This window comes from Chelonoidis abingdonii, chromosome 6, assembly GCF_003597395.2.
Source record: "Chelonoidis abingdonii isolate Lonesome George chromosome 6, CheloAbing_2.0, whole genome shotgun sequence".
Classification (NCBI taxonomy): Eukaryota; Metazoa; Chordata; order Testudines; family Testudinidae; genus Chelonoidis; species Chelonoidis abingdonii.
The window spans coordinates 53,236,343-53,255,048 of record NC_133774.1 but is presented as its reverse complement, the minus strand read 5'-3'; the positions used below and the strand labels follow the sequence as shown (position 1 = coordinate 53,255,048).

The window sequence follows — 18,706 nt, the reverse complement described above, 5'->3', positions numbered from 1 at the left end:
TTGTAACTGTTGTTCTTCGAGATGTGTTGCTCATATCCATTCCGCACCCGCTCTCCTTCCCCACTGTTGGAATAGCCAGCAAGAAGGAACTGAGGAGCGGGTGGGCCGGCAGGGGTATATATTAGGCGCCATACCGGCGCCACTCCAGGGGGCGACCTGCCGGCCCACCGAGTGTTCCTAGGGTAAAAGTTTCTCCGACGAACGTGCACGCGGCGCACGCACACCTAACTGGAATGGATATGAGCAACACATCTCGAAGAACAACAGTTACAAAGGTGAGTAACCGTCTTTTCCCTAGCCAGCCTGGGACCTGGAATATCAAAGTCGCTTAAACCCATCTTTGCCCCCACCCCAACCCCTGGTCCTGTGATAAGCACTGCTCAGCCAGACCAGAGGCTGTGGCCTAAGAAGGTAGGCAGAAGTGCCACAGGAGAAGCCACAGGGGGGTATAAGTTACAGCAGTCCTGCCTTGAACTTCAGCTTATATTCTGCTATGTCAATATTTCTGGAGCAAATAGGGTCCTGGTGGCAATAGATGTAACTCCCATTGCTACTCCCTTTATCAAGGGCTAAATTTGGTCCCGCCAGGACACCAGCTTGCTGTGAGTTACCTTTGTCTTGCACATCTGAACGCCAATCAGTGCAAGTTCATTCTCACCCCCAAGTCTTTCCCCCGCCCTCAGCCCCCAGTTCCCACACTCTGCTCATCATTAGGTATCTAAGCACCTACACTACTTTGCTACTTTAATTCATTTTCTGCCTATTTTAGTCCTGACATTTACCTTACACCACCTTTTACATCACTGCTGAAATATGCCTCTGTGTCCAGATAGAAAACTATTCATTAATTGTTCATATATCCAAAATACTCAGATTTCCATCACTGTTGTTCCCTGTACCCAAGAAGTATATAACAGCTCTAGTTATGTTTGTCTCATTGCTGCTTCTGTGTCATTCTGTTGTGGTTAAATAATTCGTTTAAACTCTTCTTTCAGAGTTGAGGTTGGCGTTCGTGTTGAGGCCTACAACTGTGAGGAGTGGACCATAGGCCAAGCACGGCATATTAACAGCGCTTTTCTGATTTTTAATGCTGTAAATGACAAAGGAGAGCTCCTTACCTTTCCTAGAGTCAAACCCACTACAAAGGTCAGCTCTTTACACGAGAGAGAGAGAATGAATATAGAGATGGCTTATATAGTCCAACCCAAAATAATGCATATCACACAGCCAATCACTGTCAGACATTCCAGGGGAGTGAAGAGCTAAGCAAGGTTATAAACTGAATCACTTTCTCTTCCTTCTCAAGAGGATATTCTGAACTTGAGAAAGCTTGTAGGCTAATTGAACAACTCCTAACTAGCCTATGGATTTGTAAAGGAAGTGGCTGGAGTCAGGCACACAAGTCCTATTGAATTTCAATGGGAATTAGTGCCTTTTTCCCTTTGGCTCCTTTGAACATTCCATCCCAAGTACATGGATCCCTTAAAGTGGTTCATTGAGCTTTTAAACCTTCATGACTATAAAATTGTTGTTTTGAATATTCTGCTATGATGTAATCTTTTGTTAGCGCTTTTTTCTTTCTCTTATCACAGAATTCCATAAAGTACCAGGGCAGAAATAAAAGAGCTACTGAAATAGTGAATTAATGACTAGGAGGGTAATGACTTTGTAAGGAAATGAGGAGTCATATGCACTCTGCACTAGCCAATGCACTACCTTGCACATTAAACTCTATCTTGTTTCAAGAGGGAAAGCTGACTCCTGTGTCAGCATTATCTCCACTCTTCTAAAAAATGCTATAGCACCTTAACTTCAACCAGAGAAGCAATGCTTCAACTAAGCAGCAACTCACAGGGCATTAAGTCCAGTACCTTTTTTCTAACAAGAACAGAGTACCAGCTCTGAAGCAGAAATAAAAAAAGAAGCTACTTTCTACTGCAGTTGAAGAAGAAAAAATATGCAGACTAACAGACTAAAATAGAGGATTAGGTGCGATATTTTCAAAAGCACCTAAATCACACAGCCCAATCCCATTCAGTGGGATTTATACTTAGTTGCTTTTGAAATTTCTATTTTAAATGGAATAGCAATGGAAGAAAGTAGTGACTGAATAGTCAGTCTGAGGTGGTGATCAAACTTATTGTGCAGTGCTCACTTCTAATTTTTCATAGTGCACTGCCCTCTGCTCTCCAACTCAGACATGTACTAAAGTGGTATAGAAATCCCTCAAATATTGCTTTCCATGTTGAGCACTGTGTAGAAGGTTCTTTGGATTAATATTTTATCTAAAAGGTGGCACTTTTGGCAAGTACAAAATGTTTAGCATTATACTTCTTTATTGCTCCTGGGCAAAAGTCCATGTAATAACACTATGCTACTAAAATACTCTCGACTGGTACTTAGATTATTTTTTCTATGTGAAGGGATACATCGCTTTAAAAAAAAATTGATCAAGTTCATACCTGGGGAAATTCCATTGTAATAAGTGCAGTAATTTTGGGGGAGAGGGGCTTAAATAACATAGTTTACAATTGGTATATGACAGTGTCCCTTTTAATAAATAATTCTTGTCTTTTGCATAACATTATCGAAGTAGAATGTATCATAATTCAATCAGATTATTTCTGTTTTGTTTTGCTTCTTGTGAAGGATGGTTTGAGAAGATATTATGGAGCTATTGCGCGCAGAAGAATTAGACTAACCAGGTATGAATAAATTTCAAAGGTGACTTGGTACTATCTTTCACTGTGGCAGAAGTGAACTTTTTTGTTTACATATACTGTGCTCATTATTTTAAGTCTTCTCAGATGCAATAGCTATTGGCACTTAGCATTTCTGGACCTGATCTTGTTTGCCTAAGTCATGATGAAATCAATGGCTACTATTCATCTGAGTAAGTCAAGAAATATTTGGGCTTTCTTGTGTGTTCCCCATCCTTTTTGGGGGAAAAAGAGGAGCTAATGCTTACTTAACTCACCATGTTGTTGTGAGGATTAATTAATTAATATTTGTAAAGCATTCAGAAGATGCTGAATACTGTGCAAGTGGTTATTGTACATTGAAGGAAGACAATGAACACTATTTGTTTTGTTTTGACCTCTTTGTATACATAATATGTATTTCAGAAAATACATCCTTTCCAATAAGGAAGACATTCCTTCCTCTGATCTCTGGGATACAAGCAACCAGGTAATACTTACATCATCTGAATTCATCCACATACATAGTCTGAGAGGTGTATATGGATATTTTGGATATGCTAAAACAATGCTAAAGATCTGATGCAAACAATTAGCATCTTAACTTGACCGGCTGTACCTGATGTCGGAAGAGTGGGTAAATGTGTACATTGTATGTGTAGCAATACTTACACACAGTGGGGTGAAGTAAGGATGGATTAGTACTACTGACCCTGAATTTCCATGATTTTGTGTATTTATGCAAATCCCTAGTGTTATTTTATTGCAGAATGTTCTGTATGAAAGTTTTTTTTAACCCCCACTGGTTCCTTGATGTTGTATTAGGTCCTTATAATTAAATCTAAAAGTAAATAAATAATAATTGGAAATGTATAATGTAGGAAATGATTTGCCATTGACTGTGGCAGCACTGGAATGTGTTACCATCGGAGTTTGACTTCTGTGACTGTAGCAATTTTTTTCTGCAGAAAAGGAAATATAAACAGACAGTAGATCTGAACAAACTGAATGATCCAATTTTTTTTAAATGAAATTGAAACGTCTTTAAAGATTCTTGCTTTGTTTATTCCCTTTTTATCAATTCCAAATATCAGCTCTATCCTTGACATGTACTGATCCAGTGTCGTCAAACACAAGTAATAGGTATCCAGTCCAGATATCCACTCCTCTGATTGCACCTTCTGTTTTCAAGCAGTAGAGGTTTTTTTTTTTTTTTGCTCTATTTTATCCATCAAAGAAAGCCAAATTAGTGTTTTTAATTAGGGTTCTTTTGCCATCAGCCATGTGAAAACACAATCCAGCTATTGAAAGTATTTAATTTGGAAACTAATGGACTGTGTTTTCTGGAAGAAGACCACTTACGGGAAAAAATCCATTTGCCTGGTTTGTGATTCTGGGGTAACTATGGTACAGAAATGAGATTCTCTTTTATATCAGCCCTTCATTTTTAATAATATATCTTACATTTCAGGCATACTTGAGTTATAGCAATGTAGCCACTCTGACAGTGCTGGCAACAAAATGTGGATGGGAAATAACCAGCACTCTGGATAATGTAAGTACAGAATTGTGGAACAGTTGCATGCCAACTTCAGTAATATGCTCACCATTAGAACTGGGCAGACAAAGTGTATTCTGTTTCATGAATGATTATGATATTTCAAAATTTGGTTTAGTTCTGATTAGGAAAGGAAAACAAATTTTTTGAAATTCTCTGTGAGTGGGAGGCAGCATCTCCTGCCTGCTGGTTAGAGCCAAGGCAGCAGTTATGCCCAATGGTTTGTCTCCAGTAGCATCCTTGCCTACTGGGTACAGCTCATAGGCAGTGGCTCTGCCACATGGGCTGTTGCTCCACTTCATGGGTGCAGCTCACAGGAGGGGTAGGGAAACCCATTCCACTAGGTTCTGACCCAGGGCTCTTGGAGGCTGTCCCTCGTACTGCATCCCAGCTGGCTTCTGTTCATCCATGGGGGAGTGCTGCCTTCTGTGCTTCTGGCCCTGGTCCCAGTCTCTGGGAGCGGCAGCTCCCGCATTCCCTGGCTTGGCGGAGGAATCAGGTCACATCCTTCCCTGGAAATCCCAGAGCACATCCTTCTCTCTGGCTTGCCAGCATCTGAGTGAGCTGTCTGGCAGCCTTTTAAACCCCGCCTCCAACCCAAGCATGCAAAGGCAGAGGGATGGGACCCCTGAGCCCAGAGTGCTTCTTAACCCCCTCCTGTCCAAAGGGGTTGATATACCCTGTCACATTCTCCAAGAAAAGGGAATGAAGACCTAGCTTCATGAATGAAATCTCATCTGGCAGGCAGCCCTGGAGGCATGAATCCTGGAAGCTGTGGGCTCCCCAAATCTGAGGCAGTCCAAGTGCAAGCTGCTCCAGAGCTCTGGACCCTGAAAGCCCTGGGCTTCCCAAATCCAAAGTAGTCTGTGTGGTGGGCTACCCCTGGGCCATAAACCATGTTATTTCTGCAACAATTAGTCTTCTAAAATAAATACATGAAATATTTTACAACCATGCACTAGAGGTAAAGCTTCCTTTTCAATTTGGGCATAGCGGCATTCCGTTTTTGCAAGAGCCCTGGATGAATATGCCTCCGGTCTCAAATGCTCATCATATTTTTGTAGCAACACAGCCCTTATGCTTTCTTTGGAGGCATCAGTGGACAATTAGGTCTGCCTCCTGCTGTCAAAATACCTTAGAACAGGGTTTTTTTGAATCAGTTGTTTTAAATTGCCAAACTCTTTGTCCAGGTTAGCGTGCTTTGTCCACTGGTTATTCATTTCAATGAGCGCACAGAGGTTGCTGGGTTCTGCAGCTAAATTAGGTTTAACTTTACCAAAAAAATCAGCCATCCCTATGTTGCATCTTGTGTTCTGGTAAGATCAATATATCCACCTTATTCAGTTAACCTTTTTCCTAAATAGGTTAATTTCTCTGAGCCTGAATTTACATTTTTGTTTATTTAGCTTCAGGCTTTCTGCTTTAGTCCTGTCCAATGCTCTCTTTAACCTGAAATTCTGATCCTCTATTGTACTTTTTTCTGTGCCTTCAATTCCCTCAAATATTTGTTACACATTTCTATGAAAAACTTCTGGAGCAGATTTTAGACCAAATGGTAATCTGAGTAAGCAGTATCTTCCATATAGTGTTCTTCTCATGTAAGGGAATCTGCTAGAATCCAGACAATGCATCTAAAGTAGTAAAATACTTTTGTGCCAGTTATATCTTTTACCTTCACTTGGTACACACATATCTCTAGTAGGAATGAGTTCCCCATTATAAACTTTCAATTTAACTTGTTCGCTCACCATTTTTTTCCATGTTTTTTTCTTTAACCTTTTAAAACTAATATCTGAAACAATATTTACCAGAGCACCAGTGTCGAAATGTAAGAGTCCCATTAGTCTATAAGGAAACTGTCCATTCATCTGTTTTTTTCTCTCAAGATACAGCTCCTAGATCAGTAGTTTTTAACCTTTTTTCATTTGTGGACCCCTAAAAAATTTCTAATGGAGGTGTGAGCACCTTTGGACATCTTAGACATAGTCTGTGAACCCCCAGGGGTCCATGGACCACGGGCTGGTGTCCTAGATGAAACTCCTTTTTCTGTTGCTGTCCCTGCTCTCTTCTTGGATTACTGCAGCAGCATGCGTGCTTTCCTCTTCTGCAGCTGTTCATCCTAGTTGCAGACTTTGGCAAAATGATTGTATTTCTTACAAATATCGCAGTTCTTCCCAAAAGCTGGGCAATGATGAAGTCTGTTTTTATCCACACCTTGTGCAGTCCTTAAAGATTTCCCTTGCAAACTATCATGCTTTGCTTTTTTCAGGCTTCTTGGTGTTTTCTGTTCTGTACTGACTTATTGACTGCCAGTTTTTCTCTCTTTTGTCACCCTATCCGGAGTGGCAGTGTCCTCTTTTCCTTCCATTATTATTGTTCTCCTTTTGAGTGATTGCTGCTGCCTGACACAGTCTTTATCCAAAGTGAGCTCTGTGTCAGCCAACATTCTTTTTTCAGCTTTGGAGCTTTAATTCCAATTCCAAGTCAATCCCTTATAACAATCTGTTAACTGTCCATTCTTGCAGGTTGAGCTCATTAGCTTCAGCTATGTTAGGAATTCTTCAAAGGACACTCCTCTCATTTTGTCTTCTTAGGTGAAACTTAAACCTTTCAAATGGTTTACTCTTTTAAGGTATACAATATTCTTCAAACATCTGCCCGACTTAGTTGCATGCTATAAAAGACATCCACTGCCCCAAGTCCTGAAATATTTAAGGAGATTGCTGTTTTCTACTGGTCTTCTTTCTCACCAGAGCCAGCTTCTTGCATTTATATATGAAAATTCTGTTTGAATCCTTTGCAGGAGTCTGCTGAATTACCTGTGGGTATGGCTACACTAGAAACTTCAAAGCACTGCTGCGGGAGCGCTGCCACGGCAGCGCTTTGAAGTGTGAGTGTGGTCACAGTGCCAGCGCTGGGAGCTCTCCCAGCGCTGCACGTACTCCACCTCCTCATGGGGATTAGCTTGCAGCGCTGGGAGCTGTGCTCCCAGCGCTGTGGCACTGTTTACACTGGTGCTTTACAGCACTGTATCTTGCAGCGCTCGGGTGTTTTTTTCACACCCCTGAGCGAGAAAGTTGCAGCGCTGTAAAGCGCCAGTGTAGCCAAGGCCTGAGAATTTCAATGCCTTGGGGGCTTTTAGTTGGTCCTTCTCCAATATGACTTCTTTACTTTCACCATAGTCCTCTCTTCTGTCTTCTCTTGTACCCAGCTGATACCACGTATTGTCTTGTGAATTGATAAGGGGAAACTCTAAGAATTAAAACTGAGTTACCTAAACTGAAGGAGAGCCATGAGCTCCTACTATGTGTCTGGTGCAGCTGTCACTAGACTGCCTCCAACCCCTTCTCACTAACCCCAGTCTATTTCCCTCTTCCATGTGCTCTGTTCTTAAAGGCACAGTACATATTCCTAACAGTAAACATTTAGTCTGAGTACTTCTTCCACCCGGCTTCTCTAAGGACTCGACCACATGAACACTTAGAGTTGAGGTGTGAATCTGGAATACACTGCCTGATGCGCACTAAGTCTCTGTGTGGAGAGCTCTAATACAAACCTAGTGCAACACGTACATTTAAAGAAAAACAAAAGCAAAAGCTTACTGGAACAAAATACTCCACTGCACACACAGATCTCCTCATGGAGAGAGGATGAGAGTGAGAACAAACAATCCATGTCAGGCATTAGCCATGTGGCTTCATACACTACTGAAAAGTGCTCAGGTATTTCCCCCCCCACCAATATTTACAATGTTTTTACCTGCTCAAAGCCCAGGGACAAGATGGAATTCTGGGCCAATAACAGCTTTTCAATATATAAAAATGTCATGATTTTTAAGTCCAATATCCTAGGTCCCTGCACTTGGGTGGAACACGGGATTTTTGAAGGGGCCCAGGATTTGGCCCTTTGTTTTGAATAGGTGGTCTGAGCATCTGGGGGCCTTAATAAAGAGGCTTCTTTTCTGTACCAGAAAAGGGTGTCCTGGTGTTTGTGGAAATCACACAGGAAGTGGGCTCTGTCAAACACCCTGAGACCTGTTTAGGGTGACCAGATGTCCCATTTTTAAAGGGACAGTCCCACTTTTTAGGACTTTTTCTTATATAGGCACCTATTACCCCACACCCATCCCATTTTTTCACAGTTGCTATCTGGTAACCTTATGTACAGTTGGCCTGGCTTCCTCAGTAGAGAAATACCAAAAAAATTTAAGGCTCTTAAAATGTTTGTGAAACAGCTTTTCAATACTATAACTGGTTTATACAGACTATATGGTGACGTGGGATGTGAGATTGTATTGATGCATATGACTTATTCTTTCATCACTCATGAGCAACTCAATTACTCCCAATTTATGCAGTTAAACCCCTTAGTACTATATCACACCAGCATGTATTATCCTTTTCTTCATAAATGTATACTTTTTAATGTAAGAAGGATTTAGAAACGTATCTTAAATACTCATCTGCATTTCGCTGCCTGTCGAGACATATGTTGCATGTTCTCTTGCCAAGTAAAAAGCTGTTGAAGTTGTCCATTTATATTCTTCATTCTGTATTTTTAAAATGCTGTTCCTTCGTTTCAGATCAAAATATTCACGCATGAGGAGAGTGATACTTTGTCTGTCAAGGTAGAAATGCAAGTGAGGATACCATCAAATCTAGCTTTCTTCCTTTTGTCTGACTTCAGACTCCGCAGGCAATGGGACAAACATTACTTGTAAGAGCAGCTCAATATTTTTTTCTAGCACTATTTGACTCTGTTGTTAACTAATCTTTTTAGATGCTATCACTTTCTTCTGGATTAAAATTGGAATTGCCATGGAGTGACAAGAGAAGGGGCTCGGCCAGAGATTATCCTGTATGAGAATGAGCAAATTTCCATGCCCTAAACATGGTGTATAGTAACGGGTTCAAATTTAATCGCATAGGCTAATAGTGTATATTCATAGTGCAAGAAGCAAGGCAGAGCAGTTCACTCAGTTATAGTCTGCTCTAATTAAACATGATTATGTGGTGTGACCAATTCACAGTGTGACACAGCTGAATATAATGTCAGAGATCAGGAAGCTCATAGTCATAGCCTCCTAAATGCCAAATAAATTTTGTTTTTTTTAGAGTAATTCTTGTCTTTTCTAATCCAAATAAACTCTGTAAGCTGTTTAGTTTCTTAATATCCCTCACAGAGAATAGAATAGGAAATAGTGGGAGATAATATAAAACAGGTGGACGTGATACCATTTTAATTAGGTGTGTACATGCACTTAAGGAAAAGGAGAGGCTTTTCCAGTGATTCTCTGTATCTTTAAAGGTTTTTATCAGAGGATTACTGTTCTAATTATGCTCTGAGTGGTGCTTCGAAGGGACTTGCAGGCCTGCCTGGTTGAGTTTTGAGCCCAACAAAGAGGAAAGTCTGAAGAAAAGTGAAAGTTGTATATGGCAATATACCCAGAGCTTCAGATTTCTTATAACTAATATATAGCCTCGAGAATTGGCCAGAATGACCTATTGGCTCCACAGTACTCAGCCATTAGGAGTAGAAATAAAGCAAAAAATATTGTCTGCCTAAAAAGTAGGTTTGAAGATTTACTCCTGAGGGAATTCTGTGCCAAAAATTAAAAATGATGCACATGATATTTTAAAATTCTGCAAATGTTATTTGTCAATAAATGTGGCTCCAGCATGTCAGTGGGGAGCAGAAGCCATTGGCTGCATTGAGGTGGGAGCTCACCCTGAAGCTCCCATGTCCTCTTGTACAGGGCCTCAGCAATGAGACTGCACCTGACCCTGACATGGTACAAGGGCCAGGCCTGCCCCAGAAACACCCCCGGGGCCCTGCCTCTCTGCCCCAGGCACACCTGGTGTGGATGGGCAGGCTCAGCCCAGCGGGATCCAAGAGTGGTGGGGTTTAGTGTGGGTGTGGAAGGAGCCTGCTGTGGGGTGAAAGGTTTCTGTGTGGGGCTGCGGGGCAATCTGGGTACGGGTGGCTTAGTGGGAGATTTAAATCACAGGGGCTCACTGGGAGGTTCTGGGTGCAGGGGCAATGGGCCTCTGCAGGGGATCCAGGTGAAGGTAGTTGGGGGCTCAGGAGAGTGGATCTGGGGATGGAGAGATGGGGCTTAGTATGTGGGGGAGTCTGAGTGGGATGGCTCAGTGTGGGGGTCCAGGAGCTGCAGCAATGATGCTTGATGGGATGGGGGGTCCAGGTGCAGCTGGCTGGGGCTCTGTGGGGTGGGGGAGGCTCATCAGAGGGGTCCAGGTGTAGGGGTGTAGGGCTTGTCAAGATGAGGGGTTGATGGGCATGTTTAACAGGGGAGCCCCAGCTGCTGCTGCTGAGACACTACATGCTGGGCTCCCGGTCCCCCGGTGATTTCCCCTAGCCCCTTTATCTCCCTCTCCACTCATGGCCACATTCCTCTCCCCCTGCCCTATTCCACCCCATTCCTTCCCCATGGCTTCTTCCCTCTCACCCCCTCGTTCCCCCCCCCATCTCCCACCCCTACTTCCCCCCTTACCCGCCCCACTGTTGCACTAGGAAACAGAAAGGCTTCCCCCTGTCATAAACAGTAGCTAAGGGTTAATGTTTCTTTACCTGTAAAAGGGTTAATAAAGGGAACCAAACATCCTGACCAGAGACTCATATCAGGTGAACACGGATTTCTTTTCAAAGCTCAGGTGGGGATATTTGTTTGTCGTCTGTCTTGGGTGTCTCTCTCGCCTGGTCTAGGACTCTCTCGGTCTGAGAGGGATTCGTGTTCTATCCTCAAGCTTCTATCTTCTGTCCCACGTTCGTCCAGTACAGGGATAAGACAATATAGGTATTATATTGTTCTTACATGGGTGCTAGTTGCTGTGGAATGTTTAAATTGTATTTCTTTTTGAATAAGGCTGTTTATTCATTTTTCTTTTAAGCAATTGACCCTGTATATTGTTACCTTGATACAGAGATAATTTTTATGTCTTTTTCTTTCTTTTTATATAAAGCTTTCTTTTTAAGACCTGTTGGATTTTTTCCTAGTTAAAACTCACCAGGGAATTGGTGGGGAGGAAGGAAACAGGAGGGAAGGGAAAATCTCTTTGTGTCAGAGTGCAAAGCTTACATTTGCCGGAACTCGGACTGAGGGTGAAAGAAACTTGATCTCTCTATTTTCCAATTCAAGGAATTGAAATAGGGTGATCATCCAGGGCCATCCAGGGAGGGGAAGCTGGGGCGGAAACAAAGAGGAGACAAGGGGAGGGGGTTATTTCCCTTTGTTGTGGACTCAGGGCATCTGAGTCTTGGGGTCCCCCAGGGAAGGTTTTGGGGAGACCAGAGTGAGGCAGGCACTGTAATTCCTGTCTGGTGGCAGCACTATAAGATCCAAGCTGGTAATTAAGCTTGGAGGTTCATGCAGGCACCCACTTTTGGACGCTAAGGTTCAGAATTGGGAATTATGCTTTATGACACTCCCAGCACAGAGAAGGGCAGCATGACTGGAACTAGGACCCAGGAGGCAGCATTCAGCTGCAGAGTCAGTGAAGCAGGTAAGGCGTCAGTGGCACATAACCCTATGTGCCCTCCCCACCACCCATGCCTCAAAAAAACCTGAACCCATCATTGTGCCCACCTTCCCCCCGCCCCATGGCTTCCCTGCCATTTTCTTCAGGGAAGCACAGGAATTCTTGGGGGGGGGGGGGGCGTTTTCTGCAGGCACGCAGTCATGCAGGATCCCCCCAGGAGTGAGGATTATGTTTTTATGTTGAAATAAAGGTGAATCACTAAGGTAAGTGGCTAGCGGCTCTAAGAAGAGAGCAAGTAAGGATACCCTGGCAGGTGGTTAGTCCTAAACAGTTCATTCTTACATGTGCAACTTGGGATAAAAACTAGTACAAACGCATTAGGATGAGAGTATAAAATTTTGAGCCACTGGCGGACTACATCAGCTCATCCAAATTCATGCAAAACATCAAAGAGAATGTTCCAAGATGCGCTGTCACATGCTCTTTCTGCATCTAAAAAGACTGAAATAGATTCAAGTTTTGAGTGTCTGGAGGCCCACAGAGCTCCAGAGGCACAGCGGCTGTTCTTTAGAAAGCCAGTTGTTTGATTTTGGTCCACAAGGTTCAGGAGAAAAATGGTCTAGTCTTGCACCAGTCTTTCAGCCAGTGTTTTAATCAGGGAAATAGATCTGGAAGGGGACCATGCCCCTGGGTCTTTGACTTTCCCAGGTATGTTAACATAGGGCAGGTGGCTAGATGAGCTTACACAGAGCTCTTCGGGGCTGGCAAATGTCCTCAGAGTGTCACAGCTAAATACAAGGTGGAACAGATTGATTAGCATCAGTAGTTAACACATATTTCAAGGGACCAGTCAAGGTAAAGTGGCCTGTGAACACCCCTCCAGTCATAGGGGCAAAAGACAGATGGGGGAGAAAGGCAACAGGGGGTGGGGTTATAGATTGTTGTAACAATAGATTGTTAGTGGGTTATAGATTGTTGTAATCAGCCATAAATCCAGTGATACAGGGGAACATTTGGATACCTAGAAAATAGTACTGAATGCAGTTTGATGCTTTTCCAAGAGGAACTGACAATATGTGAGAGTCGCTTGTACTGCTTTGCTCCAACACCAGCTGGTCCTGGAGCTTTATTTGATTTTTTTTTTTTTTTTAGAGCATGGGGGGGCAGAGCCATAGATGAGGCATGGCAAAGAAGAAGTATCAGAGGGGTAGCTGTGTTAGTCTGAATCTGTAAAAGCAGCAAAGAATCCTGTGGCACCTTACAGACTAACAGACGTTTTGGAGCATGAGCTTTCGTGGGTGAATACCCACTTCGTCAGATGCAAAACATCTGTTAGTCTATAAGGTGCCACAGGATTCTTTCCTGCTTTTGCAAAGAAGGCGGCTCTTTCACTCTGTTTCATCACACCCCCATTCTTTGAGAACTTGTTGTTGGGCCCCCTTTTGCAGAAAAGTAACATTATTTGTGGCACAAGCCCAACTGAACTGCAAATTAGTTTCCAGCCTAGTTTTAACAAGCCCCAAGTAATCCAAAGAAAAACTGAACAGCCCACATTACAATGGTAAGTGTTCTTTCTGATGCAGTCTTTTTTAAGAGAGCTTATTGCACACTTCAGGTGCTGAACTGTCCTGACTGTGGCATGTTAAATGTACTTGCAGAATTTGTGAGGTCATAGAGAATGTGAATGAAAATGAGAAGATATATCACATTACATCGCCATCAGTGAATGGAGATAAACCCAAAGATTTTGTAGTTCTTGTGTCTCAAAGACAGCCCTGTAAGACTGGGTGAGTACGCAAATTTCAAGTTTGGCTGGTGCAGACCCTTTGGAGCTAAAACTCTTTATTACCATGCATATCTAGAAGACAGGGCCGAAAACAATAAATGTAGTAAAGATATTATTGCAGCCCATAAGAATTTGGATGGACTGCTGTTTTGGACCATCAGCTTTATGATCTTCACCTGGCACTGTTTGTCAGTGGTCTTAATGAGCAATTTGAGGATTCACTGCAACCCCTTTGCTGGTTAGACATAATATGGGCATGCACTCCCTCTTATAAGCTTGCCATTCCAAATCACACTTAAGGCTCTCATTTCTTACATGGGCCAGCTGTGGTTGAAACTTTAATGTTTTCATAGAAAATATGTCATTTATATGGTTTAAAGACAGTAAACTACTTTTAGTTACTCATATGTATCTTTTTACAGCTTGTTGAAGAGACTCTTGGTTTTTTTCCCTATAGTGATCCTTACATAATAGCTGTGAGGTCAGTTACCCTCACATCTGTGCCACCTTCTCCAACCTATTGCAGAAGTGAAATCCTATGTGCAGGATTCCTGATCCACAGTGACGGCAACAACTCCTGTACAGTAAGTAGCTTTACAAGTCACAATGGTATCTGCTATCCCTCCAATATTATACATGCATCATCTCACTGAAGTGAACTGTCTTAAACAGGCCCGTGACACAATGGCAAGAATCACTTTATTCCTAAATTTGCTTAAACACTTGAATTCCTGTGGATATTAAGATGTTAAATTATAATCATTACACTGACTTTGAGAGTAAGGAACGTCTGTGTTCACTTTGAAGGGAAGGTTACTATATCAGAACATATACTTATGAAAATGTTTGGGTACCCTAACTGGTCTAAGGTGTCTTTCTTCAGCCAACATTTGTGTTACTAAAACAAAGGTATTTAACAAGTTAGAGATGATGGAACAAATTCTGCTCTCTGCTACACTGTATACATTTAGCACATGGTTGAGCAGTTAGCTGATGTGGGGCTATTAAGATCACTAACATACTTTTAAAAAGGTGATGGTTTTCCCGTTAATATTGCCTTCACAATGCTTTTATTTTTTGCATTAAAATCCTCTCAGGGACTGATACTGATATAGATTCTGAGAAAATGACCTTCACGTTCCCCAAGTTTTGAGTTTTTCATTTTTAATTTGTTACCCAGGTGTCTTACTTTAACCAAGTTACCTCTGGTGTTCTGCCTTACCTTGCTGCAAATCTCACTGGCTCATCAAAATCCATTAAGGACACTGCTTCTGCATGCATCAGGTTCTTGGAGATGGACAGTAGCAAGATTTACAATATTTTGTTTTAAGTAAAGTATCAGGGGAGCTCTGAAGATAATAAAAAAATTTTAAGTGCTGCATGCGAACATGAGGATTCTCAATATCTATATCATCTACTACAGTAGTTCTCAACCAGGAGTCTGGGGCCACCTGCAAATTTTCGCGGAGGGCTGCCAAGCAGGGGCCAACATTAAACTCACTGAGGCCCAGGGAAGAAAGCCAAAGCCCCACCATACAGGGCTGACGAGTGGGGCCCTGCCATCCGAGGCTGAAGCCAAAGCCCGAGCAACTCAGCTTTGCAGGGCCCCAGGCAACTGCCCTGCTTGCTACCACCTAATACCGGCCCTAGCTTTTATATGCAGAAAACCAGTTGTGGCACAGATGGGCTGTGGAGTTTTAATAGCATGTTGACGGGGGGGGGGGGGGCGCTCAGAAAGAAAAAGGTTGAGAACTCCGGATCTACCAAACTGAAATATTTACTTTAAGCCACACACCTCATTTCAGCCCTGATCCTGAGAGAATCTGAGCACTCACAACTCCCACTGATTTAGGAATTGATTAAAAATATGAATCAATTTTAAATATAATGGAGGCGAGTTCTTATTTATACCGCTCATTTGAATTTGGTGGAGTTGCCCAGGCATAAATGGGGACATAATTTGTATTACAAACACCATTTTGGAAGGCCCTCTAAACTCAGTTCTAAAAATCTGCTCTGGTCTGTAGCAATAGTAATGACGCTTACATCCTTTGTAAAGTGCTGTGAGGTCTACCGCTGAAAAGTGCCAGGGAAGTGCTGGGTATTAATACTATGATAGCTTTGAAAAAATATAGACCAATAAATAATAACATTGAATAAACTATTTTGGCCATGTTAAATTATAGACTTAAAGGGATGATGGTTTCAGAGGCTTTTTGTTCTAAACTTCTTTGAGATTAAAAAAATGGAATACTGCTGGCAGTTAGTTCTTAGTCTGAATTAATACCTTTGGATGGAATTAAAGAATATAAGTTCAGGAATTATGTTGGTGCACCTCAGGATTGCATTAGAACTGAGGTGGGCAAACTACAGCGTATGGGCCACATCCAGCCTGTAGGATCCTCCTGCCTGGCCCCTGAGCTCCTGGCACTGGAGATTAGCCTCCGGCCCCTCCCCTGCTCCCTCTTCCCTGCAGCCTCAGATCACTGTGCCGCCTGCATAATGCTCTGGGGAGCGGGGCTGCGAGCTCCTGGGGCAAAGCCCGGCCTGACTAGTGCTCTGTGCTGCGCGGTGGCATGGCTGGCTCCAGCCGAGTGGTGCAGCTGCCTGTCCTGGTGCTCTGGGCAGCACGGCTGTAGCGCCACCAGCCATTGGTGCTCCAGGCACCGTGGTAAGGGGGCAGGGAGCCAGGTGGTGTGGGGGGGTTGGATAGACGGCAGGGGAGTTTGGAGTGGTGGTGGTCAGAGGGTGTGGATAGGGGTCAGGGTGGTCAGAGGGCAGGGAATAGGGTGGTTGAATGGGGGTAGGGGTCCCGGGGCGGGAGTCAGGAAGGGGGGGGTTGGATGGGTCAAGCAGGGGGCAGTGAGGGCCAGGGGTTCCGGGGTTGTCAGGGGACAGGGAATGGGGGTGGGTGGGGCAGGGGTTCCAGATAAGCCATCAGGGAACCAGGGTGGTTGGATGGGGCAGGAATCCCCCAGGAGCCAACAGGGGGCAAAAGCAGGGTGGGGTCGGATAGGGGGTGGGGCTGGGCCATGCCTGGCTGTTTGGGGAGGCACAGCCTCCACTAACCAGCCCGCCACAGAATGTCAGAAACCTGATGCAGCCCTCAGGCCAATAAGTTTGCCCGTCCCTGCATTAGAGGCTGATGCTTTGGTGCATTCAGACCTTCTGAGCCGTTAATAGCCTATCCAGCACCCACTGAAGTCAATGGAAAGACTCCCATTGATTTCAACTAGAGCTAGATCAAACCCTCAGAAAACAGGGGATAGTTACTGGTAGTGTTACGGTACCTCTGTCCCCAGCTCCTCTGTTGCAGGTAGCAGAGATGGGAGGGCAGGTGGAATACAAGGGAGCTGGTTACTGCTCCCTGATCTTCATCCCAGCTTTATGCCCTGAGCAGTTTAGAGCAGCCATGAGCTGTCTCATATGGGCTGCTGGCAAGTCTCCTAAGGAGCTGTCCAGCAGCTTGGGACAGCCAGAACACACAGTACTTGAGCCACACCCCATCCCCAGCCCCTATGTTGACAGCTGTACGAGAATCTGGCATAGGTGCCAGCTACATCAGCTCTGGGCCTGATGGGATCTTTTCCCTGTTAGGAAAATCCCCACTTTCAGACATGCAACCAATTTCCACCCCATTTTGCACTATGGAACAGGAGCTAGGATCTGGTCTCCTAATACTAATTCAAATTGCTTTAGTCAAGTAGACTCCTTTAGGCCTCCTTATAGCCACTCCACCGACATATGAGAGTCACATTTTCCAAAGTCACCTAGGCCCAGCTCCTCAAAAGTATTTATGCAGCTAACTAACTAGCCTTGAGAACGTGGGCCAAGGTGACTTTTGAAAAATCAAACTGAGAAGCCCTCAGAAATGTTACCCTTAGGCTCATCATCAGTCATTTGGGTGGTTTTATTCCTCCCCCTCTCCCCCACATCATACACACACAGCTGTTACCCTTGCACAGTGACAGAGGATGTAAGGAGTCTACCTGAGTGCAAAACACCAAAGCACCACTATAGCACCTAGCTGTGGGTAGTTGTCTATAAATGACCTGTGGGTAGCAAAAACATGGTTGGGAAATCACACAGAACTGGGAGAAAACTTGCAGGGAAAAGGAAGGGACCAACCCCTGCCTCCCCAAAAAAATCCCAGGTGAACCACAACAAGGGGCTTCTTTAATACCAAAATTTGGCTCTAAGCGTTGAGTCGAAGCAGTGTCTCAGGAACCCTTTGCACTGACTATACAAAAGCCAAAAAGGCTCAGCAACTTACAGCTCCCAGTCCAGTACAGGTACCCTCTCTCTCAGTCAGAGAGCCTGCAAAATCTAGTGTTTCTAGGGGTTCTTTAGCTCTTGCATAGATGTTTCCCATTGATACTGCCAGATTGCTCCACAACTGCCTAAGCATTTAGTGACTTCACACACCAGTCACTACTGCTGTAAGCAGGTGTAACTCTACAGACCATGAGGAATTGTTCCAACTTGCACCAGAAGTGAAATAGATCCGTAAACATCCAGCAGTGCTTCCTGTAGGTTAGGGTTACACTATCCACTTTCTTACTTTAAACAGCCACACCGGAGTGCTCCCGGCACACTGAAGCACTGATTGAAAACTAACATTGGTTACTTCTAATTTTGCATTAGTCTAGTGTATAATATAGTGAGAGTGCTCAATTACTTGTGAGGAGGGGAAGGGAGAGAGAATGCAGTTTTGTGCTACAGCCACATTACACCAGAGGTGCTTCTACAAAGTGTTTGCATGGTTCCACTCTGGTGAATTCTCCCAGCACAGCTCCCTATAAGGTGCCAACTCAGCTCTATGATGCCCATCACTGGATATTACTGGAGAAGGAATGGACCTGGAGGGACATGTTGGGAATGTGAGTAGATATAGCCAGAGCAGTGCTGTGCCCGGTCCCTTCCCCACTACTGAAACACTCCTGGGGACTATGGCAACAGGGGTCACAAATCTGGGCGATCCTCAGGCTGTTTCAGCTGCTCCTTGCATAGGGGATGCATGGAGTTCTGCTATACACCATCTACTTCCAGTACATTTATAATGCTCTTTCACAGTTGCCACTCCAGCATCAGTACTGTAAACCAAATACCAATATACCTGCTGAAATCTCGGTCAAAGCTGTTTTTACCTTTAAAAGATTCAACCTAG

At 43.8% G+C, this 18,706-nt stretch overlaps 1 protein-coding gene across 1 annotated transcript in view; it reads left to right on the top strand.

Moving 5' to 3' along the window:
* Positions 1-16,190, top strand: part of ACOT12 (acyl-CoA thioesterase 12) — a 46,519-nt gene extending 30,329 nt beyond the window's left edge. The window contains exons 8-15 of the mRNA XM_075067045.1: positions 996-1,146; positions 2,650-2,705; positions 3,126-3,189; positions 4,171-4,254; positions 8,840-8,973; positions 13,412-13,540; positions 13,997-14,123; positions 14,720-16,190. Coding sequence (XP_074923146.1) covers positions 996-1,146; positions 2,650-2,705; positions 3,126-3,189; positions 4,171-4,254; positions 8,840-8,973; positions 13,412-13,540; positions 13,997-14,123; positions 14,720-14,869 — 895 coding nt within the window. The 3' untranslated portion in view covers positions 14,870-16,190. The remainder of the gene's footprint in view (positions 1-995; positions 1,147-2,649; positions 2,706-3,125; positions 3,190-4,170; positions 4,255-8,839; positions 8,974-13,411; positions 13,541-13,996; positions 14,124-14,719) is intronic.
* Positions 16,191-18,706: the final 2,516 nt, after the last annotated feature.